The 25,501-nt window shown below is 44.2% G+C and overlaps 1 protein-coding gene across 1 annotated transcript in view; it reads right to left on the reverse strand.

Annotated features, from left to right (window-relative positions):
- The window catches only part of ex (FERM domain containing expanded), a 177,632-nt gene that overhangs the window by 1,786 nt on the left and 150,345 nt on the right, over positions 1-25,501 (reverse strand). The window contains 6 exon segments of the mRNA XM_069301090.1: positions 1-2,978; positions 2,980-3,357; positions 7,389-10,231; positions 11,355-11,489; positions 12,076-12,276; positions 16,770-16,935. The exon segment at positions 1-2,978 is cut by the window's left edge and continues 1,786 nt beyond it. Of these exon segments, the coding sequence (XP_069157191.1) occupies positions 2,793-2,978; positions 2,980-3,357; positions 7,389-10,231; positions 11,355-11,489; positions 12,076-12,276; positions 16,770-16,935 (3,909 nt within the window). The 3' untranslated portion in view covers positions 1-2,792.

A 25,501-nucleotide genomic window follows, 5' to 3' on the forward strand; every position in this document is an offset into this window, starting at 1 on the left:
AAAGTGACTAAATCAGACAGGAGAGGGTGGATGAACTGCAGCTTCAACTTTGTGTGGGACCTTTTAAATGGTCCCACAAAAGACATGAGGGAAAAATAAGCTGGCATAGCAGCAAAAATATTAGACTTATGAAACTAGAAAACTGAGAAAAGCATCATGAGAGATAATTTGGGTACCATATGAATCAGAACTGGCTCTCCTTTTGATCCTGGTGTAAATAAAAGCCCTGATTAATTTAATAAATTATTTGTTACTGATATTTAACTGATGAGAACAATGAAAAATGAGGACTGCAAAATGCTATATGGCCTTCATAAATTTAAGAGTGGTCAGATTAATGGCTACTACAGTTTAACCCTAGTAAAAAGTTAAGAGAATTAGGAATGGACAAAAAAAAATATTGATTGACAGGGAGAAAGTAGAGGCCTCAGCGAGAGAAAAAGACCAAGACATGGATATCACAGCATACACAAAGTTAGTAAACATTGATAATCAAACTAAAGACTACATGCCCTATTTATACACTTCCTCCTTCAGTCCTGAATTATGAAAAATGCATGCACGAGACTCGCACCCAGTGAAACACACACAATTTAGGCATGAGATTTGCCACAATGCTGATACCAGAAACATGAGCTTCAAGACCAAGTTCAAAGAATTAAAACTTATAAACCTTGGAGAGATGATGATCCAGAAGAGACATGGTAACAAAATACAATACAGTATACTTAGATAGACAAAGTTGGGAAGAACACTTTTCCAGATAGGAATTAGGAATTGAGGACACAATTAGATGAGAACTCTTAAATGAATTTAAAGTAGGAGAGTGAAACAGGATCTAGCAAATTCATTGTTTATCACAATGAAATGTGTCAAACAAAACACTTGTATGGGGAAAGTAGCAAAATTCATAGACTAACTGACATTGTCACAATTTGAATATGACTTTGCTACAAGTATCTTTAGCAGTTCAGCTCCATGGATATCTAAATGATATGAAATGTTAAGCATGTCAACAAAGACGGACACACACTAAAACACTACATTTTATGATGTGAAAATTTAGGCATTTAGAGAAATCTAAATGTATGTTGCATGAAATAGCAAATCTTCATATTTTGATAAAATATCTGAAATTTTTACACTATCAATATATCCCTTCCAGTAAATAAAGGAAATATATACAATATGATGAAAGTATAAGCTGTGTAGACTAAAATGATAAACAAGAACAATTCTTATTATCCTGTAATACCCAACACTGAAATTTATTTAAAGTATTAACAAAATTACTTACCTCCAGTGTATAACAACAATGTAATTCATAGAAGTTGCACTGCAAGAAGTTTGTTGTAAGCTACAGTGCCGTCATAATTAACTGTGTGTACAGATAAGTTTTATAAAATAAGGAAAAGAATTCACTAAGGTTTGAGCAAGATCTTTTGTGCCTCTCTAATGCTCTTGTGCTACTGTTCAGAAGATCAGTATTAGGTGCACAAACCAGATGCTACTAACAGCTACAACAAAAAACGTGGAATCTGGGAACACAAATAAGCCACAGAAATGTCAGGAAGCATTTCTTCAGTGTACATGGAAGGAATTTAAGAAAGAGGCAGTTAAATCAAATTTAATCCAGTTTAAAAAGTTGGAAAGACTAGAGTTATGGAAGATTCAGAGGAAAGTTTGCATTAGATACCCAAAAATTAAACTGCAGGTCTCCCCAAGAGCCAATCCTCCTCCTTGCAAGAACATACTGCATAGGTAACAAATATATTTTTCCCCAAGTTTATCAAAACTTCCTTTATTTGTAACTGGAAGTGGTAGTACTTAGCAATACTGTATACTACAGTAATGTTGAGGAAGTTGTGGAAGTATATAAACACTAGAAGGTCTCTAGAATGCATTTCTATTTATCTCATATAACGTTAAATTCAATATTTGTAAATTCACATACACCAAGAGTTTTCTCAGAAAATTATCCCGTGGATAATGAGGACTGACTGTACATTTCAATCATAAAAAAATACAAAAGGACACCTAAAATTAAATTAAATCTTTGTAGCTTCATAGACCCTACTGTAATAAAGACCATCTCTAATTATTGCATTAATGAAGAGTGTACCTGAAAGAAAAATACTGTATAAATTTTCCACATGATTATCTAGGAATTTGAATGTCAATCCTAGAACACAGTACCTCAAGAATGACTTTGATGGTGGTGGGGTTTAATGAGGCCACATAATAAAATATTAACTTTATGAATGCCAACAACACATGACTAAATCCATGTGAAAACATAACAAAAATAAAAGAAAAGGTTGCCTGAGTGTGTTTACTAGTGTTTACGACAAATGTGGACATTACTGCCCAGCCAACGTCCTAGAGATCATGATGACAGGCAGCTAAAAACTCTGCCGCACCTCATACCAGATTTACCACTTTATGACTGTGGAAATCCTAATAACTTATCTCCTAAGTTGGGAGATAACCTCCCAATTAAACTTGGCATAAATTCTTGGTGATACATTTCAAATTTCTTTACATTATCCTATGCATTAGTAGCACTTAAAGATTTCATCTTGATTTTATATTACTATATATAATTTTCCAAAGTATTACAAACATTTATCATTGTTCAAAACACTAAGGTGCTACAAAATTATTAAAACTGATAAGAAATACAAAATATGAGGTAAGAGAGAAACTGAAGTTTCACAAATGCCAAAGATACAGAACTGTTACTAGTATATTGCCTTGAGGAACAAGCAGCAGTGGCCTAGAGAGACACTGACCTAGGGGAAAACTTTAGCCTTGAGTGGGTCATTTACATCCTTAGGAAATTGAGTCTGATGGCTAGTTTTACTTGGGTGTTGATGAACACCACTGAATGTCTTACTACTACATTTGGATTTTATGTGTGTGACAGGCACCTGATTTGTAGTATAAACACCAGACAACGAATATCTGCGTGTTGTTTTTTAAACCTCGTTGCCTACGTTTGGTTTTCGTTTGTTGTGTATCCATCAATGGTTGAGGTAAAATATTAGTCACGTAGGAGGATGGCTGCGATGAGTCCATGTCCCAGGGACGAGTGCTTGACGAGCCAGTGGAGTCAAACTGGGCAGGTGGGGGGGTGCCGCTGTTTGGTGTTGCAGAGGAATCGGTGGAAGGGGTGCGGCTTGGATGCGAGATGAGTGTTGTGTCTGAGCAGAGGGCAGCGATGAGTGGCACATCCAAGAGTTGGCTCCGCTCCCGCAACTGCTGCAAGCTGAGGAGCCCCCCCGACTTCCGGCTGCGAACCCTCCCAGCACCTCCCGTGGTGGGCCCTGCATCACTCCCAGTCCTGTCCAAGGTTTCCTGTAAACAAAATATTGTCCATCAACATTCTGTTCTATATTTATACAAATCCAGAGAATAGGAATCCTCTGCTCTTGCCTTCCTTGGAGCTCTCCAGCTCCTGTCTCACTAAAGCTCTGTTCTCGGCTTCAGGCCTTGCACAAGCTTTCCATCTCCAACCACTATATCCTATCTGACTGCCAGTAGCACGTAACGAGCATCCGCATCTCGACCAATCAAGACACCATTGTACCATTTCTAACATCCACACCCACAAGAACATCCACTGTTCTTATCAAACTATTAAATAAACATTGAAAATCATATTCTTTGAATGTTATCACCCAAAATTGTGTGTGTTACAACTTTTACAGTTGAATAACCATTTTTCTTAACCACATTCTTTTCCTTTAAGTCAAAAGTTTGACTATTCTTATGATTTGACTGGTGTTTTACTGCAGTTCCCACTTGTTGTGCAGCACTCAGTAACTAGTGGATCCTAACTCTTAGGTCCTTTCCATCATCAATATCCTGCATGGTAATGTTGTTAATGATATTTGTAATGTGCATTTTTATACCCCTCCTATAAAGTCTTACAGTACTGTATATGTAAACTATTTAGACAGGATTGAGAAGTAACATTAGCACATTTGCTGATGATATAAAAATAGGTGAGAAATAAATTCAGAAGTTTCAAAATTACTGCAAGACTTATATTGGGTTTACAAATGGACAAAAAATATACAGATCCTGCATAATTCCATCAAATGCAGGGTTCTAATCCTAGAAAATTATAATACAGTATAATTAAGATATGTACCATAGGGTCACAATCCACCAATCACTGAAAGTTGCACAAAAAGTGGGAGCCACTTCTTGTGGCTTCTCCCCCCCCCCCCCAAAAAAAAAAACTTATTGATATATCATGCTTTTGTGATTTCTGCGTGTATAGGCAAACTAACTTTTGGTTTCAAAGAAAAGAAGGTAGTTATTCAATTGTATAAATTCCTGGTGTTCCCCCATTTGGATTATTGTATCCAAGCATGGAGAGTTAGTTCTTCAGCTTCAGAAAGACATCTTCTTTGGAGAAAGTTCAACACCAGATGACAAAAATCATCCCAGAACTAAGTCAACTCTCATACCAGGAACGGTCAAGTGCTACAGGGCTAACAACACTGCAAACCAGACATGACAGGCTGATGTCATCAAAACTTTTAAAGGTAAGTTCAGGAGAAAACACTAAATTATTATGACTATATAACACTTGGAAGGAATGAGGATAAGAATTTGGGATAGGATGGAGGGGAGGAATAGTGTCCAACCACTTGAACAGCCGAGGATTGTACACCAACCTGCAAGAAGCGAGACGGTCGCCCTACCATCCAGCCACTTGAACTGAACGGTAAAATGTCCAACCACTACTTGGAATGGATTGTTCAGTATTTTAAAATATTGAACTATTTGGATGATATTGATCCAGACCACTTCTTTAAAAGGTCAGATGTAACACAGACAAGGAACAATCCCAAGCTTAATAGGCCACAATGTAGGGGAAGCATTTCCAGAAAACATGAAATGCTTTTTTTACCCATAGGGTTATAAACCATAGAACTGCCTTCCTGCCAAAGCCATAAATGCCAAAACAAGGGTGCAGTTCAATACCCAGCTGGATAAAATCATCAAAACAAATGGGAACACCTATGATAAGCCATTAAATGGAACAAAGGATGACAAAGAGTCACAATCGACTTGAGAATGGTCCAGGACGGACCGAAACGTCGTCGTCCCTTCCATTTCTAGTGTGTGGTCTGGTCAACATACTTCAGCCACGTTATTGTGACTCATCGCCTGCATTAAATGGAACTTAATGTAAATAAATACCATATTATGGAATATGGAATAGGAGAATATAGACCTCACACAACCTATAAATTATGTGAGAAATCTTTAAAGAATTCTGATAAAGAAAGAGAGCTAGGGGTGGTTCTAGATAAAAAAAAAAAAAAACTCACCTGAGGACCACATTAAGAACATTGTGCGAGGAGTCAATGCTACACTTTCTAACTTCAGAATTGCTTTTAAATACATATACATTACATACAATACATTAAATACCTGCCTGAAATGTTGCACGTACTAGTGACTTTACAAGAATGTAATTACTATGCTATGTATCCTCACAATCCCAATGTACCTTCTTGTATGTATATATATATATAAATAAATAAATAAATAAATAAATAAATAAATAAATAAATACATGCATGCATGGAAAAATACTAAAGAAATTGTTCACGACTTTTGTTAGACCAAAGATGGAATATGCAGCGGCTGTATGGTGCCCATATCTTAAGAAGCACAACAAACTGGAAAAGGTGCAAAGACATGCCACTAAGTGGCTCCCAGAACTGAAGGATAAGAGCTACGAGGAGAGGTTAGAGGCATTAAATATGCAAAAACTATTAGATAGAAAAAAAAAGGCGATATGATCACTATGTACAAAATGTACAAACAGTACTGAACAGTAACAGGAATCGATAAAATTGATATGGAAGAATTCCTGAGACCTGGAACTTCAAGAACAAGAGGTCATAGAACTAACAAAACAAAGCTGCTGGTGAAATATAAGAAAATTCACTTTTGTGAGCAGTTGTAGACTGTTGGAACAAGTTAGATGCGAAGGTAGTGCAGGTCAAAACCGTCAGTAATTTCAAAGCTTTATATATGACAAAAGAGTGCTGGGAAGATGGGACACCACAAGCATAGCTCTCATCCTGTAACTACACTTAGGTAATTACTAGCTTCCTGTCTTTATCGAGGTCACTAGTAAGACTGAAGCCATCAGGTAAATTCAGGTATTAATAATAACACAATCTAATGTTATTAGATTGCGTTAACTTGCTAACTTCAGCTTTAACTTTCCCTTGTTAAGCCCCTTTGTTGATTATGCAGTACAGTTTTGGGCACCATACTATAAATTGGTCCATTTCTTTAGAAAATCTAGAGAAGGATGACAAAGAATTCCAGAAATTAAAATGTTTCCTTATGAAGATAGAGATTCAGAAAGCTTAATTTATATTTTCTAGGAAGACAAAGAGTAAAGGGTGACGTAATTGAATGTGAGAAAGGGTATAACAAAGGAGATTAAAGAGGATAAGGTATTGAGTATATCAAAACAAAATTGAACAAAACAACAATGGATACAAATTCAATCAACTTTTGTTCAGAAAAGACCTGGTTTATACGGGTATGGAAATACTGTAAGGCTACAGATTGACAAAAAAAAATTCTGGTTAACATAATACAATAGGAGCTCTCTGTAAGGCTGAATTTTGTGAAAGACCTATCATTCTTGACTGAAATAATACTCTCTCCAGTGACTCCCTAGTAAGGAAGTTAGCAAAGCTCCTTGGTGGCGGTGTTAGTGTGCAACCCTGCCCTAATGTGCACAACCTTTAGCATTACACACACCAGATCATACCTAAAACAGTGGCGGAATGATCTGTTTAAAACATGGCTTTTCATAAACTCAAAGCCTGATTTTTCACAACAATAAAAAACATAAAATTTGCATGAACTACTGTATAGTACTCCTCTTCTTTTTTCTATTGCTAAATAATAAATGAAAGAAAACCCATAAACCAAGACATTCCATACCTAAGCTTTCTTAAGATCTACCCAATTTTGTTAAATATATGCAACAAGCAAACTGCACGATACAAAATATGTAGATACTGTAATATCTAGATAAAAAAAAAAACACATTTAATTTTTTTGCAGGAAATGTTTGAATTACTAAAGAATAAAGAAAGCAGAATAGAGGAAGAAGCAACAGTTATTACTGTTATGTTGTTAATGGTGGCTCAAGATACCAGCACAGATTTAACTATGCTGTAACCTTTTTTTTTTTTTTTTTGGCCTCCATTTAAAAATTGTTTACATACTTTGAGGGAGAATGACAAAATATTAAAATTTTATAGCAGTGCTAATAACTTGAGCCAAGCAGATCATGCACAGCAATGAAAAGCCACGTACTTGTGAGTTGTCCTCACCTTGGGCCGGTAAGGTGGGGGTGGTGGTAAAGGATGGCCTGTTGGTGCATGAGAATCTGACGCCTCTCCTAGTGCTGATGAAAGAATAGATTCATCAGAGCGGACACGAAGCATGGAAGATGCCCGCTGCATCACTTCTGAGTATGGTTCGTAGCTTCCAGTTAGAGATTGTGTTGATGCAGAATAACCAGAAGGTGCTGATGACAAGGATGAGGATGCCAGGGACTGCTGTGAAAAATAGCGCCCTCGTGCCATTGAGGAATAGCCTGAAGATGATCCAGGCTGGTGCGAGGTAAGGCTCTGATATGATGGATAGGATGACAGAACGGATGCATTACCTCCACCTGTCACTACACCACTACCACTCCCACTACAGCTGCTTAATGTTGCTGCAACATTCGGTGTCGATCTGTAAAGAGGCGACATTTTTGGGCTGCGATATGGAGGCGGTGGAGGTAAGTAAGCAAAACTGCTACTACTGCTGCTGCTGCTGGCATGTTGTTGAGCATGAGTAGCAATAACTTGCCCCTTTTTAGCATCCATATACTCCTGTCTACTCAGTGCAGGATCCTTCATAGGATATATAACATAATCCACATCAGAATAAAGCTGAGCTTTGAACTGTTCAATCTGACTCAAGCTGACTTGGTTAGTGTATACTGTGGCCAGAGATTGCTGGTGTGGAGAATAAGTACCAGGATCACTGGTACACTGGTAGGTGGGTGATGGTGCTTCGACAGCAACCTGGTACCCACTACCTCCTGGCCCAGCACCAACACCATAACCATGATGTGGTGAGGGAGGTGGGGGGTTCTGGAAGAAATTCTTTATATATGGTTGATAAAGATAATTATGTTGAGGTTGTTGGAGCTGATGCTGTTGATATACTGACTGGTGAATACCTCCAGATTGTGTATGTTGTTGTTGTTGTTGTTGTTGTTGCTGCTGCTGTTGTTGATAACCTGTGTATGTAGGTGATGGCAACAGTGGTACACCAACAACTTGAGCATAAGCAGCTGGCTGATAAACTGTTTCACTACTCAATCGTTGTTGTAACTGTTGTAACTGTTGTTGATGTTTGAGCTGTTGTTGTTGCAATGCTTTTTGTTGATGTCTAAGATACAGGCTTCTTGGGGTAACTGTGGGATGCTGTTCTGGATGAGCACGAGCTTTATTTTTGTTTATGGATGACGAAGCACGTACATCAAGGTAATTATTCTTTCTAATAACAGGTACTTCTGCAGCATTTTGAACACCAGCCACTTTAATTTTGTTTGTGCCATGGTCACGAGAATAAGGAGGTGGAAGGCCCAATGGTCGCATTTCTGGCAGCTGAGCAGTACCACGTTGCAATGATTGAACTGTATCCATTTTTGGTCTTGGATGAACTTGTGGTAAAGTGTGTACTACACCTCTACTTAGTGGAACTGATGTGAATGATGGAGCAGCTGTAGCTGCCAACTGAGTGTGAGCTTTAAGCACAGTGATCCTCGGCTTTGACGTTATAAATTTAGCAGGCGCTTCACTTGAATTGGCTACTGTTGTGTCACTAATGGCAGCATCAGCTGATAAGGATGCCATTATACTACATTGCTCATCATTCTTGGGAAGAGGGTCATTTGGTGAAGCAATGTTAACACGTGAGGAAGCTATTGCTATAGGAGTGATAGTTTTGACAGTTGACATGGAAACAGGAGCAGGTGGTATTAACAAGAAACGATCATCAGGCCCCGACACCTGCACATAGTCACTATCTGTATCATATGTGGATGATACTGAAGCACGAGGTTGATATCCTCCCAAAGATATTGCTAAGGCAGGAGAGTAAGATGCTAACAAAGATGCCTGGGCACTCTCAACAGAATAATCTAAGTTTTCTTCATCCTGTTGATCTGATCCAGTTGAAGCCCCTCCTTCTGAGGTTGAAGTAACTGCCTGTACCCCACCTCTCCGAGTTAGTAGCCCTTGAGCACCCAACCCTTGTGGACTGACACGATGGATACTGGCCGGTGGAGTCATAGTTCTCTCCTCATCTATTTCTCTTTGTTCAAGTTGGTTACTACTTTGCTCTGGAAACCGCAAGCCATCCTTGAAAAACTCCACATAATCATCATTATTATCCAGCTGGCTAAAATCTTCCTCTGAAAAATGATATGTCGAAGTACCTGACTCATCAAGGTCTGGTTGTACCATCACAGAAGCATCATCACTTACAAAGGTTGGGCTCCCAAAGAAATGACCCGATGCACTGGCAGAGTCCAAGGAATCATGATAGGTATGCGGCCCTGTCTCTCCTCTCTGTGCTGCTACACTTGAGTTTTCACTATCTAGTTTTTGATGTAAAAAGCCTGCAGAGGCCTGGTGTAAAATACACATTGCACAAGATCCACATTTACAATGCACTTCAACATTTTCATCATCTTCAGGGTCATCAGTTGAAGTTATTGAAGTATTGTCATCATCACAGCATGTGGAACAGCAATTATGTTGTGTGTGAGACATGCCTGTACACAGATCACTTTCTTCATCTCCACTCCGCCCTGATCTTTCTGCAGCCATTCCTGGCAAGTCAGCAAGATGTGGCAGATCAGGTGTCAATGAAAGGTCTGCAAGATCAGCTCCAAGTGTCAGTTCAGGGGGAAGCCTATGTGGGACAAGAGAATATCTGGATCGAACCGTGGAGGCAGAGTGCTGTGAGGAGGAGGAATGGACACTACCTGCTCGACCTAAAGACACTCCACCTGCTTCACTTCCAGACATTCCTGTAGATCCAATTAACCGTCCTCCAGTTGGTGGAGTTGAAGCTGGCGGTGTGAAGGAGGGGCGATTTAAACTCCCTTCATCTGGATAGTAATAAGAAAAACAATTGGTTCCATAAATGTCAGTGTGCATAATATAAATAGTACCTGTATTTCTAAAATTCTATTTAAAGTAGGAAATACAGATTACTGTTTAATTACTGGTCTAATAAAATCAAAATACCTGTATTGAAAATACAAATACTGTAGTAAAACACTGTAAATGTGTGAGGAGCACTGCTTAGTAAACAAAAAAAATCATAAAAGAAAATTCAACTGCTGTACTGTACTGTACTTAGAATAAGAATATTACAATATTGAAAAAGGTAGCCAAAATATACTTTTTATATATGTACCATATATGAAAGTACTGTACATATAAATACATAAACATTTAACCAAAATATACAAACTCTACACATGAAGCATTATCGTTCCTGCTTCCAACGTTGTTAATGGGATACGTTTTTCGAAACATTTTGTTGATAGACAAGATGAAGAACAAACAAAATGAGAAAGGTTATATAGACTGTGATAATTGCTGTACTTTGTGTGATGAGGGATGTGCATGTCACTCACGTTAAATTCGGTTTGACAGCTTTCTGTCCTCAACAATGGTATACTGGTATCATGGGTTACATGAATTACATACAAAACATACCTCATTACCTCACTCCCCACTTTCATGGGGAGCAAGAAGGCATCAGCCAAGATAAAAGAATGAAGTGAAAAACAATTTATAGATACAGTATACAGTACAGGTATTGCATATAAAAAGCTTTATTAAAAATAAAAAATAAATCCTCCTATATCATTCAGACTAACATCATGTATAAGCAAGCACATCCACACTTCAGTAGTAATCCACAGCAGCACCCCACCACTTCATAAGACCAGATTATATATACTGTACAGTATAATCATTTCATAAGACCAGATTATATATTTATGTAATGCAGTCATATCATCTATGCTATAACTCTTATTATAGCTCATAAAAGTGAATCACTCAGCATAAAACTCATAGCATTGGAAGTTGACTTATTTGCCATTCACATCATCTAACAAATCAGAAAAGTCGTCAACAAAGTGATAATGAGCAAATGAAAGACATAAGCTTGTGTGCAAACATTTAGGAAAACCAGAAGTATGCGGCAAGTCTACATACCAAAATCCGGAGTATGAGCGTGGGTGCTACTTGAGGATGAGTCTAGCCGAGAAAGAGACCTGGTGAGGGATTCTACTCCACTTTCAATACTTGCAGCAGGTGGTGTGTTGATCATAATCTCAGAGTCGAGATCATCTAGTGTTTAAAGGACTGTAGATTAGTATCTCCTAAATTTCAAATTGACCAAAAATTTTATAAAGACAAGATTACTTTAGTAACATTGTAAAGAAAATTGCAAATACAGTACAGGTACTGTATATCTATTTATTATGCACGTTTTTCAAAATATGCAAAAGATCAATTAGCACTGCACAAGAGTACTGTACTTCTTAAAACTGCTGCCCAGACCAGATCTAAAATATTCCTTCCTTGGGTGAAATGATACAAGTTAGACGAGACATATATGAGCTCCATGAATTTTTCAGATTGCGAGGAGAAACCTTTCCAGCAATTGAATTTTCCCCATAATGAGATTCTGTATTTTAGATACTGTTAATTTAACTTATTGTAAGGCTTCAAAACCCTCTACTGATGGCGTCTCTGCTCTGCGGCACACACATTAACACCATAACTTACAGGTAACCATGTAAGTGCCCCAAGTCTTCTCATCCCAGCAGCTACATGCAGTTGTTGCTAGGCAAAAATCACCTGTTTATAAGATACAGTATATCACCTATTAAAAAAAAAACTAGCCAAATTTAACCAAGGCTCCCAAATTTACCTTCACTCCCATCAAGTGACAAGACACGATCAGAAACTATTCCACTGGTAGTGTTAGATGACGTATTGGAGATGACAGAGACGCGTTGGTCTGCTGAAGTCTTGGCTAAATATCCTCGGAGACCTCCTAAAGTATCGGAAAGGCCTCCCATCTCTGCATATCTGTCACTGTAGATATAGCTCTCCCGATACCGTCTACGATCTGTAAGTGTAACAATAGATATACATAGACAAGAAAACTTAAATTTTTATTGTAATATCTTAGCCCAGTACCACAGGGCTCCAGCTTCTTTGCTAGAGCCCATTCCACTTAATTTATTTATTTACATATACAGTACAAGAGTTTTTACATTCTTGTAAAGCTACTAGCACGCATAGCGTTTTGGGCAGGTTCATAATCGTAATTTTCCCTGGAATACGACCCGTCAAATCATTTAACAACCAGGTACCCATTCACTGCTGGGTGAACAGAGGCGTATAGTTAATAATAATAATAATAATAATAATAATAATAATTTTTATTTAGGCAAAGGTACATACATAAAGAGATTTTACAAAGTTTGTTGGCTTTATAGATAGAGCTAGTACATACAATGCCTAAAGCCACTATTACGCAAAGCGTTTCGGGCAGGAAAAAACACTACTGACTAAAGCTTAAAACTAATGGGTAAAAAGAAAAAAATGCGTTGAGTACAAATAAAAATAGAGGTAAAAGAGGGGGGGAACATTGTTGAAAAAACAGCACAAATACAATTATAAATTATTACAGAAAATTACATTAAAACAGCGTTGATTTGTAAAACAAAAAAAAAAAAAAAAAAACATACATGGGTTGACAATAGAAGGGTAAGGTAGGTTACATGGAATTTATTAGGTATAGCTTCGTTTTTAACTTAAACTGGTTGAGAGAGGTACTGTCTTTAACATGGTTTGGAAGGTCATTCCACATCCTGGGCCCCTTGATTTGTAGAGCATTTCTGGTTTGATTAAGTCGTACTCTAGGAATATCAAAACTGTATTTATTTCTGGTGTGGTGCTCATGGGTTCTGTTACAACCTTCTATGAAGCTTTTGAGATCAGGATTGGCATTACAATTTAGCGTTTTGTATATGTATAATACACATGAGTGAATGTGCAGTGACTTAATGTCTAACATATTCAGAGATTTGAGTAGGGGTACCGAGTGATGTCTGGGGCCAGAGTTGGATATTGTCCTAATAGCAGCTTTGTGTTGAGTAATTAGAGGACGTAAGTGATTTTGGGACGTAAGAATTGGCATCCGGTCAATTGTCCACGGCCAGGTTATAAACCTAGACCAAATCGCTCGGGAGGGCGGGTGTGTGAGGAGAGGGACGGGGCGGGTGTGTGTGAGGAGAGGGACGGGGCGGGTGTGTGTGAGGAGAGGGACGGGGCGGGTGTGTGTGAGGAGAGGGACGGGGCGGGTGTGTGTGAGGAGAGGGACGGGGCGGGTGTGTGTGAGGAGAGGGACGGGGCGGGTGTGTGTGAGGAGAGGGACGGGGCGGGTGTGTGTGAGGAGAGGGACGGGGCGGGTGTGTGTGAGGAGAGGGACGGGGCGGGTGTGTGTGAGGAGAGGGACGGGGCGGGTGTGTGTGAGGAGAGGGACGGGGCGGGTGTGTGTGAGGAGAGGGACGGGGCGGGTGTGTGTGAGGAGAGGGACGGGGCGGGTGTGTGTGAGGAGAGGGACGGGGCGGGTGTGTGTGAGGAGAGGGACGGGGCGGGTGTGTGTGAGGAGAGGGACGGGGCGGGTGTGTGTGAGGAGAGGGACGGGGCGGGTGTGAGTGAGGAGAGGGACGGGGCGGGTGTGAGTGAGGAGAGGGACGGGGCGGGTGTGTGTGAGGAGAGGGACGGGGCGGGTGTGTGTGAGGAGAGGGACGGGGCGGGTGTGTGTGAGGAGAGGGACGGGGCGGGTGTGTGTGAGGAGAGGGACGGGGCGGGTGTGTGTGAGGAGAGGGACGGGGCGGGTGTGTGTGAGGAGAGGGACGGGGCGGGTGTGTGTGAGGAGAGGGACGGGGCGGGTGTGTGTGAGGAGAGGGACGGGGCGGGTGTGTGTGAGGAGAGGGACGGGGCGGGTGTGTGTGAGGAGAGGGACGGGGCGGGTGTGTGTGAGGAGAGGGACGGGGCGGGTGTGTGTGAGGAGAGGGACGGGGCGGGTGTGTGTGAGGAGAGGGACGGGGCGGGTGTGTGTGAGGAGAGGGACGGGGCGGGTGTGTGTGAGGAGAGGGACGGGGCGGGTGTGTGTGAGGAGAGGGACGGGGCGGGTGTGTGTGAGGAGAGGGACGGGGCGGGTGTGTGTGAGGAGAGGGACGGGGCGGGTGTGTGTGAGGAGAGGGACGGGGCGGGTGTGTGTGAGGAGAGGGACGGGGCGGGTGTGTGTGAGGAGAGGGACGGGGCGGGTGTGTGTGAGGAGAGGGACGGGGCGGGTGTGTGTGAGGAGAGGGACGGGGCGGGTGTGTGTGAGGAGAGGGACGGGGCGGGTGTGTGTGAGGAGAGGGACGGGGCGGGTGTGTGTGAGGAGAGGGACGGGGCGGGTGTGTGTGAGGAGAGGGACGGGGCGGGTGTGTGTGAGGAGAGGGACGGGGCGGGTGTGTGTGAGGAGAGGGACGGGGCGGGTGTGTGTGAGGAGAGGGACGGGGCGGGTGTGTGTGAGGAGAGGGACGGGGCGGGTGTGTGTGAGGAGAGGGACGGGGCGGGTGTGTGTGAGGAGAGGGACGGGGCGGGTGTGTGTGAGGAGAGGGACGGGGCGGGTGTGTGTGAGGAGAGGGACGGGGCGGGTGTGTGTGAGGAGAGGGACGGGGCGGGTGTGTGTGAGGAGAGGGACGGGGCGGGTGTGTGTGAGGAGAGGGACGGGGCGGGTGTGTGTGAGGAGAGGGACGGGGCGGGTGTGTGTGAGGAGAGGGACGGGGCGGGTGTGTGTGAGGAGAGGGACGGGGCGGGTGTGTGTGAGGAGAGGGACGGGGCGGGTGTGTGTGAGGAGAGGGACGGGGCGGGTGTGTGTGAGGAGAGGGACGGGGCGGGTGTGTGTGAGGAGAGGGACGGGGCGGGTGTGTGTGAGGAGAGGGACGGGGCGGGTGTGTGTGAGGAGAGGGACGGGGCGGGTGTGTGTGAGGAGAGGGACGGGGCGGGTGTGTGTGAGGAGAGGGACGGGGCGGGTGTGTGTGAGGAGAGGGACGGGGCGGGTGTGTGTGAGGAGAGGGACGGGGCGGGTGTGTGTGAGGAGAGGGACGGGGCGGGTGTGTGTGAGGAGAGGGACGGGGCGGGTGTGTGTGAGGAGAGGGACGGGGCGGGTGTGTGTGAGGAGAGGGACGGGGCGGGTGTGTGTGAGGAGAGGGACGGGGCGGGTGTGTGTGAGGAGAGGGACGGGGCGGGTGTGTGTGAGGAGAGGGACGGGGCGGGTGTGTGTGAGGAGAGGGACGGGGCGGGTGTGTGTGAGGAGAGGGACGGGGCGGGTGTGTGTGAGGAGAGGGACGGGGCGGGTGTGTGTGAGGAGAGGGACGGGGCGGGTGTGTGTGAGGAGAGGGACGGGGCGGGTGTGTGTGAGGAGAGGGACGGGGCGGGTGTGTGTGAGGAGAGGGACGGGGCGGGTGTGTGTGAGGAGAGGGACGGGGCGGGTGTGTGTGAGGAGAGGGACGGGGCGGGTGTGTGTGAGGAGAGGGACGGGGCGGGGGTGTGAGGAGAGGGACGGGGCGGGGGTGTGAGGAGAGGGACGGGGCGGGGGTGTGAGGAGAGGGACGGGGCGGGGGTGTGAGGAGAGGGACGGGGCGGGGGTGTGAGGAGAGAGACGGGGCGGGTGTGTGAGGAGAGAGACGGGGCGGGGCGGGTGTGTGAGGAGAGAGACGGGGCGGGGCGGGTGTGTGAGGAGAGAGACGGGGCGGGGCGGGTGTGTGAGGAGAGAGACGGGGCGGGGCGGGTGTGTGAGGAGAGAGACGGGGCGGGGCGGGTGTGTGAGGAGAGAGACGGGGCGGGGCGGGTGTGTGAGGAGAGAGACGGGGCGGGGCGGGTGTGTGAGGAGAGAGACGGGGCGGGGCGGGTGTGTGAGGAGAGAGACGGGGCGGGGCGGGTGTGTGAGGAGAGAGACGGGGCGGGGCGGGTGTGTGAGGAGAGAGACGGGGCAGGGCGGGTGTGTGAGGAGAGAGACGGGGCGGGGCGGGTGTGTGAGGAGAGAGACGGGGCGGGGCGGGTGTGTGAGGAGAGAGACGGGGCGGGGCGGGTGTGTGAGGAGAGAGACGGGGCGGGTGTGTGAGGAGAGAGACGGGGCGGGTGTGTGAGGAGAGAGACGGGGCGGGTGTGTGAGGAGAGAGACGGGGCGGGTGTGTGAGGAGAGAGACGGGGCGGGTGTGTGAGGAGAGACGGGGCGGGTGTGTGAGGAGAGACGGGGCGGGTGTGTGAGGAGAGACGGGGCGGGTGTGTGAGGAGAGGGACTGAGGGAGAGACCTGGGCACCGGGTTGCCCGAGTACCGCCAGGTACCCCATTTAGTAGTAAATACACAAACACTGTCTAATATAACAATTCAAACATTTAATCTATGATGGAAAACATGTAGTAAAAATATATTGAAGATAAGTAAAACGAAAGACACTAGTGAGACGAAGGAAAATCTCTCGTGAAGAAAAAGAAGGAAGAGAAAGAAGAAAGTGAAAGGGAGTAAGAGGAGGGCGTGATAAAGATGAACCCACCTTCCTCATGGAGACGTCTGACCTCGGCCAGGCGAGGCTGGAGGGCCAGGTTAAACTGATGGGTGAGCCGACACAAGTACAGCAAGTGTTTACTCTTGTCATCACTAGTTGTGTAGAAGGTCAGCTTCCCCGGGTAGCTCAGCGCACGCACTTCAAACTTCTTTTTCTGAAAGAAAATGAACAATGAAACACACCTCTACAAGTGTAACTACAGCAATACAAATGCCAATATATCGAATGATGTCAATAGTGTCTTATTACCTAATGCCGTACAGCCGGCTCACAGCCGAAAGCTACCTGCTGCAATTCCCGCGGCAGGGCAGAACAGTTTGGGAAAAGTTTTCTTTCACCTGATGCCTCTGTTCGCCTAGCGGTAAATAGGTACCGCGGAGTTTGACAGGTGTTGAGGGTTGCATCTTGGGAGGAGGGTCAGGAAGGGTACCAAGTTAGGCCTTATAAGAGGCTTGGATGACAGTGTTCCAAACTGGAAGACCATGTATAATAACATTGGTATATTCTAACAACGATACTTCATTTGTTAAGATGTTAAACTAACAGGGGTGTTAGTTTAACACTGCTAGTGTTAAGCGGCCTACTGATTGTTAGTTTAACAATCTTGACTACTGTACCAGTCACACGTTTCCACCATACGTGCTGGTTATACCCAGTGACACGTGGTGTACGATTGAAATTGAAATTGAAATAAGTTTATTGAGGTAAAATACACACAAAGGGATGAGGTAGCTCAAGCTATTCTCACCCCGTTCAGTACAACGTGTTAATATATACATAGACACACATCACAAATAAACACATTACCAAACATTTTGAGAGGTAAAAATATACATTTCCTCCTTCACAAGTAGTATGTTATCAGACGTACACACAAATACTTTTATGACCTAGGTATACTGTATAGACAATTTGCAAGACACCTGCAGATAATTCAACAAAATATTACAATCTTGGTGCAAAATTCTTATATCTCTCAAGAATATCATCAACCTTTCCGTTGTGACACATCCAGGCTATTTGTTCAGGAACAGTCCTTATCTCAGTGTTTCTATATACACTAATCAACGGACAATCAAGAATATAATGGGCAAGGGTGTGAGACCTTAACATACCACATAGTTTACACTTCGTGTCATTACCATGAACATCTATCCCATATTCCCAGTTATATTTGTACCCAAGCCTGAGCCGCATGTACACAGAGTCACTCCAAGCATTTCTCCTTTTACCATAAGTGAAATGGGTGTTTTGACTCACATACATGTAGTGTTGCATGGTTTGACTACTCTCATACATTATCTCTCTCCTCTCCACTCCCGCCTGTGCCTGAATATTTCTGATTTTGCTTCTTATTTGTCTCATTGTGAATTCACATTCAATGTCAACTTGTGGTTTTGATGTGGCACGTTTGGCCAAGTCATCCGCCACCTCGTTGAGCACTATTCCAACATGAGATGGAATCCACATGAATTTCACACTATAACCTTTCAGCTGTATCTCAGTTATTCTTCTCTTACAGTCCTCCACTATAGACATGAAGACTGGGTTTCGACTGTTTAAGGACTCCAGTGCTCCTCGGCTATCGACAAATACAAAAACATTTTTGTCGTCATGACGTACTTCCTCCAAACACGCCAGAATGGCCTGCAGTTCAGCTTGTGTGGATGATATATAATTACTAAGCCGGAGTTCAATTATCCTGTCCACAGTCCCAAACTCCGTATAATCCCTTATTAGGACACCACACCCTGCCCTGCCATCCTCCGCCACCGACCCGTCGCAATATACATGTAAACTGTTGCCTCTTGGTAACCGAGATATCATGCTTCCATACAAACACCGTAATTGTCCCGGTTCATGATGAATCTTTTTCACCTTGAGGGGTACAATTTCGACGTCTATTTTCTGTACTTTCCAGGGAGCAGACATATTACACTTTCGAGAGGGTTTACAGCAGTCAAGTACGTCGTATTCCCTGAGGTCATGAGCTAATCCTCTCGTATAGCGTGTCTCCCTCAGTTTCCTGGAAGTGTGTACGTCACTCAAGCAGGTCTGAACGCTCTCAAACAGCTTATCCCCTCCTTTTCTCCGCATGAAACGAATAGATACTCTAGTGTTAATGTCACGGACTCTATCACACACACTCTGTAAATTTAATTCCATCCTCATTATTTCAATCATTGCATTTCTTTGACATCCAAGAATAATCCTCATAGCCTCGTTCTGTATCAGCTCTATTTTTTGAATTCTGCCTTGGCCTGTGTAAGACAATACGGGTGCTGCGTAGTCTATCAGGGATCGAACAGTGCTTATGTATAACATCCGCAAGATAGGTACCCCAACACCTTTACCAGAAAAAGCCAGTGCTTTTAGAGGATGCAGACGGGCTTTACATAAGGTGCTGATATGATTTATTTCAGCATTTTTACTCTCACATGTGTATCCAACATACATGCCCAGATACTTGTACTTCTGTACACGGCTCAGTTCCACACCATTTAGAGTAAGTGTTATATTTCTTCGTTTCCTATACTCGTATTTGGTTTTATCTGCATTTATAACTAAGCCTAACTTGTGACAGGTTGTACCAAGTATGTTAAGAGCATCTTGAATTTTGTTCCCAGAAGTGCCTTGTATAAGAATGTCATCAGCATATATGATCGTCGTGACCCCTGGAGGATACATCTCTGATGCTAATCTGTTCATTAATACATTGAATAAGGTGGGACTTAATACTCCCCCTTGTGGGGTACCTAACTGAAACCTCCGTTCCTCAGACATGTATCCCTGGTAATACACCTGACCTTTTCTGCCTTGCAGGTAATCCCTTATCCAGTGTAGCAATCTCCCTGTTATTCCCAGATTGGCTAATTCGTATAAGATTACTTCCCCATTGGCTTTATCAAACGCTCCTTGTAGATCAACAAAAACTCTACAATTGTCATCCACATTAGACAAACACTTTAAGAGACAATCCGCAGTACTTTTGCCTTTGATAAAACCAAAGAGATTATTGGACATGTTATCACCTACAAGGTAGAGTAGCCTATTTAACAAAATCCTTTCCATCATTTTACAAAAGCAGGATATTAAGGAGACAGGTCTGTAGCCTCCGTTTGACTTAGGGATAGGAATGATGACAGCCTCTTTCCATTTTCTTGGTAACTTTCCCTCTCTATAACTCATATTAAACAAATCAAGTAAGGGATTAGGTTTCATACCGGCTAAATAATTAAGTATGTCATACGTTACTCCATCTTTTCCCGGAGCAGTGGAGCTGCCACTTTTTATAGCATCCAGTTGCTCATCGTGGGTTATCTCAGTGCATGCTATAGATCTTGTATTTAAGGCACATAAAGTTACTCCATTTCTAATATTTTCCCATGACTCAATGGTGACTCTCGTGTCTGCAGGTAAGGACTCCATACCAGCAGCACTTGCCCATTTATCTACTAACTCATTAGCAACTTTCCCTGGATCTGAGTGAACAATGAATTTAGTCTTACAACCCCTGACTTTATTTACTGCTCTCCATATGTCTTTAAGGTTCTTAGTATTACCAATGGCCTGAGCAAAGTCTTGCCAGTATCTGTCCCGCGCCTCCTTCCTCATCTGACTGCATTCCCTAGCCACTTCCAACATTGTATTTTTCTCTTCATCCCTCATTCCATTTTTTAACCATGCTTTATGCGCACCCCGTAGCATTCTCTCCCATCCCTTGACTTGCTGATCATTGGAATATTTAAATTTCTTAGGTCCGTGCGTCTTGCTTCCCCTGCCCCCGTTATTTTCCCTCTGTACTAATTTCTCTATGTTCTCGACCATGTCCTCGTAAAAACTATCAACGCAGAGCGGCGTGTAATGTTGATACCAATCTCCCATATTTTGAATAAAATAATTTTTCATATCTTTCTTAATATTTAGCCTTTTCCTTTGAAAGTGGACTTGTTTTTTCCCCAGTGGTAATTCAACGTTCAAGGCAAAGTGGTCACTAAGTAGTTCCCGAACAACCCGAGCCTCCCCCATAATCCCCTGAGAGTTTAAAACGCAGGCATAGTCAAGCCGTCCTCCCCTGATGTGAGTTGGTTCATTGTTTCCCAATAGACAGGTATCTGGATGATCTTGTAGAAACTGTAACCACTTGACCCCATTAGTATTAATACTACCCACTGTCCCAAGGCTTGTGTGCCGAGCATTAAGGTCCCCAATGACCAGTGAAGGATTAGTATAAATGCAGTCAGGTAAATAGTTAGCGTCGAAGCAGTTCCTGGATACATACAAATTAACTACAATAAATTCCCCTTCCCTTAATGATAATTTAACACAGACACTCTCTATACCTTGCGTTTTTGATGGCGGTTCTACTAACTCTGCTGGTATGGAGTTCTTAACATAAATCGACGTGCCTCTGATGTTATTTGCAGCGAAGAGGTGAAACCCTTTATAGCCATTTAATTTCAATAATCCTTCATTCCTATCCCCTGTCTCTTGGAGAGCTACAACATCAATATCATTTCCCATCACATAACAATGAACATCTGTAACCCTGTTTCTCAAACCATTAACATTCCATGACAACACTTTCAGTCTAGGGTGATCCATTATTAATCAATTCATTGCCTAAGTCATCCCCAATAAGTTCACTAAATGATAGCCATACCTTGTATAACATCTCCCACCTCCTCCCAAGTTCACCAGTAAAAGCGACATTGCGATTCTCAAGAGATTTTTTCAGCCCTGAGATGTCCATTATTGGCCCAAATGATTCCTTCATTTCATGTGTAATTATAGGGTTCTTCCTTTCACTACGACTACCATCATTCACACACACTTCACTTTCCTTCATTTCATCACTCAATATTTCATTTTTGTCCTCAACCACTATATCCTGACTATCCTTCACCGTTTTGTGATTTTCCTTGACCTCCTGAACGTTTAATTTAGCCTCGATGGACTCGATTCTCTGCCCCAGATTTTGGAGGAACTCACCAACTTTTTTAAGTTCAGCCCACACTTCCTTGACCATATTATTATGACCCTCTCTCTGAGCCACAGTAGCCACTTCACTCACCGTTACACTGACACTGCCGGAGTCCTGAGTGGTGGCGTGGCTGCTTGTTGCTGGAGCCTGCCTAAGTAAAGGTGACTCCTTTACCCACGCATTCGTCCGGTTCACTGGCACTGTTTGGGGCAGACTGTTTTGCTGTGCTCCCGGTGTCTGGGTAAGAGCTCTTGCTTGCTCTGTAACATTCACCGGCCGGAGAACAGCCATACTCGGCCTCTTGCTACACACAGCCGAGCTCGCATTGTGAACACCTCCACAGTTGCAGCATCTGGGAACTATTTTCTCACCCAGATTCAGTCTGTTTCTACACACAGTAGAGAGGTGAGACTTTCCGCAGAAACGACATCGTGGATCATTTTGACATCTCCAGGATTTATGCCCCCATCTGCAGCATTTCAGGCATATTATGGGCTCTTCCACATACTTTGCTACATGCCTGTAGCCAGCCCCGGTGATGAACACTTTTTCGGGTACGTCACCTCTCACTAGAGCCACCACCTGACTCCTAGCTTCACCTTTAATAAGGTGACGCTTGGCCCACACAAATCGTTGGTCGTCGAGTATAAACTCGGGGTCCAGAATCTGAGGGTATTTATAGATAATTACCTTCGTCAGCTTCTCGTTCCCCTCCGGTATTTCCATAAGAATTCCATCGTATCCTTGCTGGGTAAGATACTCCACTGCCTCCATAGAACCTACCGTTAAGTAAGGTCTGTTTACACCTTCCTTCAGCAGGGGCTCGAACTTGCGGTGTTCTCTTCCGAGTTTGACGGTCCATAGCAGCTTCTGATGATAGGCCAGCGTGCATGAGGCAGGGAAGAGAAGCCTCCATCTCCGCTGATCCTCACCTTCCTGACATCGTTCCGTCCGTTTGTCTGCATCAGTCTCGGCGTCGTTCTTCATTCTTTTATCGTTCCCGTCAAGTGTATTACTGTCCACACTACGCCTTGCCTCCTGTCTTCTTCGTTTCTTCTTATTCCTTGTCAGAACTTCTAGATACTCGCCCTCCTCGTCTGACTGGCTGCTTTCAGGGTCCATGTTAATAACGCCGTGAGAAGTAGCCATGTCTTCTGGTGACTGAGTCTCCATCTCAGTACCCAGCATGGGGGGAGGGGGGGGGGAAGGTGCGGAGCAGGTATCTTGACCCGACCGCGTCCCAGGTAAGACTGTGGTGTACGATATACTTGTTATAGCAGTATTGCTATATCTGAAGGTCATAATTCAGTGTTATAACAGACAGATATGCGATTAATTATTTATACATAACTTAAATAATACTCGCTAAATATGATCGTTTGTGACGCCTCTCGGGAGGGGGGTGTGGAAAAAAGAGAACGAGAGAGAGAACGAGAGAGGAGAGAGAGAGAGAGAGAGAGAGAGAACGAGAGAGGAGAGAGAGAGAGAACGAGAGAGGAGAGAGAGAACGAGAGAACGAGAGAGGAGAGAGAGAGAGAGAGAGAACGAGAGAGGAGAGAGAGAGAGAACGAGAGAGGAGAGAGAGAGAGAACGAGAGAGGAGAGAGAGAGAGAGAGAACGAGAGAGGAGAGAGAGAGAGAGAGAACGAGAGAGGAGAGAGAGAGAGAGAGAACGAGAGAGGAGAGAGAGAGAGAGAGAACGAGAGAGGAGAGAGAGAGAGAGAACGAGAGAGGAGAGAGAGAGAGAACGAGAGAGGAGAGAGAGAGAGAGAGAGAGAGAGAGAGAGAGAGAGAGAGAGAGAGAGAGAGAGAGAGAGAGAGAGAGAGAGAGAGAGAGAGAGAGAGAGAACGAGAGAGGAGAGAGAGAACGAGAACGAGAGAGGAGAGAGAGAGAGAGAGAGAACGAGAGAGGAGAGAGAGAGAGAGAGAGAACGAGAGAGGAGAGAGAGAGAGAGAGAGAACGAGAGAGGAGAGAGAGAGAGAGAGAGAACGAGAGAGGAGAGAGAGAGAGAGAGAGAGAACGAGAGAGGAGAGAGAGAGAGAGAGAGAACGAGAGAGGAGAGAGAGAGAGAGAGAGAACGAGAGAGGAGAGAGAGAGAGAACGAGAGAGGAGAGAGAGAGAGAGAGAGAACGAGAGAGGAGAGAGAGAGAGAGAGAGAGAACGAGAGGAGAGAGAGAGAGAACGAGAGGAGAGAGAGAGAGAACGAGAGAGGAGAGAGAGAGAGAGAGAGAACGAGAGGAGAGAGAGAGAGAACGAGAGAGGAGAGAGAGAGAGAGAGAGAGAGAGAGAACGAGAGGAGAGAGAGAGAGAACGAGAGGAGAGAGAGAGAGAGAGAGAGAGAGAGAACGAGAGAGGAGAGAGAGAGAGAGAACGAGAGGAGAGAGAGAGAACGAGAGGAGAGAGAGAGAGAGAGAGAGAGAGAACGAGAGAGGAGAGAGAGAGAGAGAGAGAGAGCGAGAGAGAGAACGAGAGAGGAGAGAGAGAGCGAGAGAGAGAACGAGAGAGGAGAGAGAGAGAGAGAGAGAGAGAGAGAGAGAGAGAGAACGAGAGAGGAGAGAGAGAGAGAGAACGAGAGAGGAGAGAGAGAGAGAGAGAGAGAGAGAGAGAGAGAGAGAGAGAGAGAGAGAGAGAGAGAGAGAGAGAGAGAGAGAGAGAGAGAGAGAGAGAACGAGAGAGGAGAGAGAGAGAGAGAACGAGAGAGGAGAGAGAGAGAGAGAGAGAGAGAGAGAGAGAGAGAGAGAGAGAGAGAGAGAGAGAGAGAGAGAGAGAGAGAACGAGAGAGGAGAGAGAGAGAGAGAGAACGAGAGAGAGAGAGAGAGAGAGAGAGAGAGAGAGAGAGAGAGAGAGAGAGAGAGAGAGAGAGAGAGAGAGAGAGAGAGAGAGAGAGAGAGAACGAGAGAGGAGAGAGAGAGAGAGAGAGAGAGAGAGAGAGAGAGAGAGAGAGAGAGAGAGAGAGAGAGAGAGAGAGAGAGAGAGAGAGAGAGAGAGAGAGAGAGAGAGAGAGAGAGAGAGAGAGAGAGAGAGAGAGAGAGAGAGAGAGAGAGAGAGAGAGAGAGAGAGAGAGAGAGAGAGAGAGAGAGAGAGAGAGAGAGAGAGAGAGAGAGAACGAGAGAGGAGAGAGAGAGAGAGAGAACGAGAGAGGAGAGAGAGAGAGAGAACGAGAGACATATCTATAGATACTACTACTAACAAACTTTTCTGTATACCGAGGTTCTCTTCCCCAATCTCCACGCTCATCGACTCATGTTGCCAGCAGGGAAACAAAAAGTATCTAAGGAAGTGTAACTAGTTCCAAAAGAGACTTGCTTACCTAAATGAACTGTGGGGTTCACTTCCTGGACCTATTAGGCGCCCCTCTAACCGTTTCCACCGCCGCCCACGGGATGGGTATGAGGTGCATAATTAATGACTAAAAGCCAAGGAGGGCAGCAGCAGCAGCATCATGCTCGGATGACTAGCGGCAAAGGAATTTGAGGAGAGAATAACGAGTGTAACAACCACCAATAACACTGCTACTGCTAGTCACTATTCTTAGAAGAGGAACACTGCCGCAGTTACTGCCACTATAACAACTACCAATTCTACCCAAACACCACAACAGCGTCATGTATCCAAGTTAAAATATTGGAGTAGGTTTCATGAATAGTTTCAAAACATGTCTCCCGCGGTTTCTAAAACATATATATTGAATGTGCATCTACGACATCAGCTGGCAAGTTAACCCTTCCATTGTGTT

Source organism: Procambarus clarkii, chromosome 5 (genome assembly GCF_040958095.1).
Source record: "Procambarus clarkii isolate CNS0578487 chromosome 5, FALCON_Pclarkii_2.0, whole genome shotgun sequence".
In the NCBI taxonomy this organism is placed as follows: Eukaryota; Metazoa; Arthropoda; class Malacostraca; order Decapoda; family Cambaridae; genus Procambarus; species Procambarus clarkii.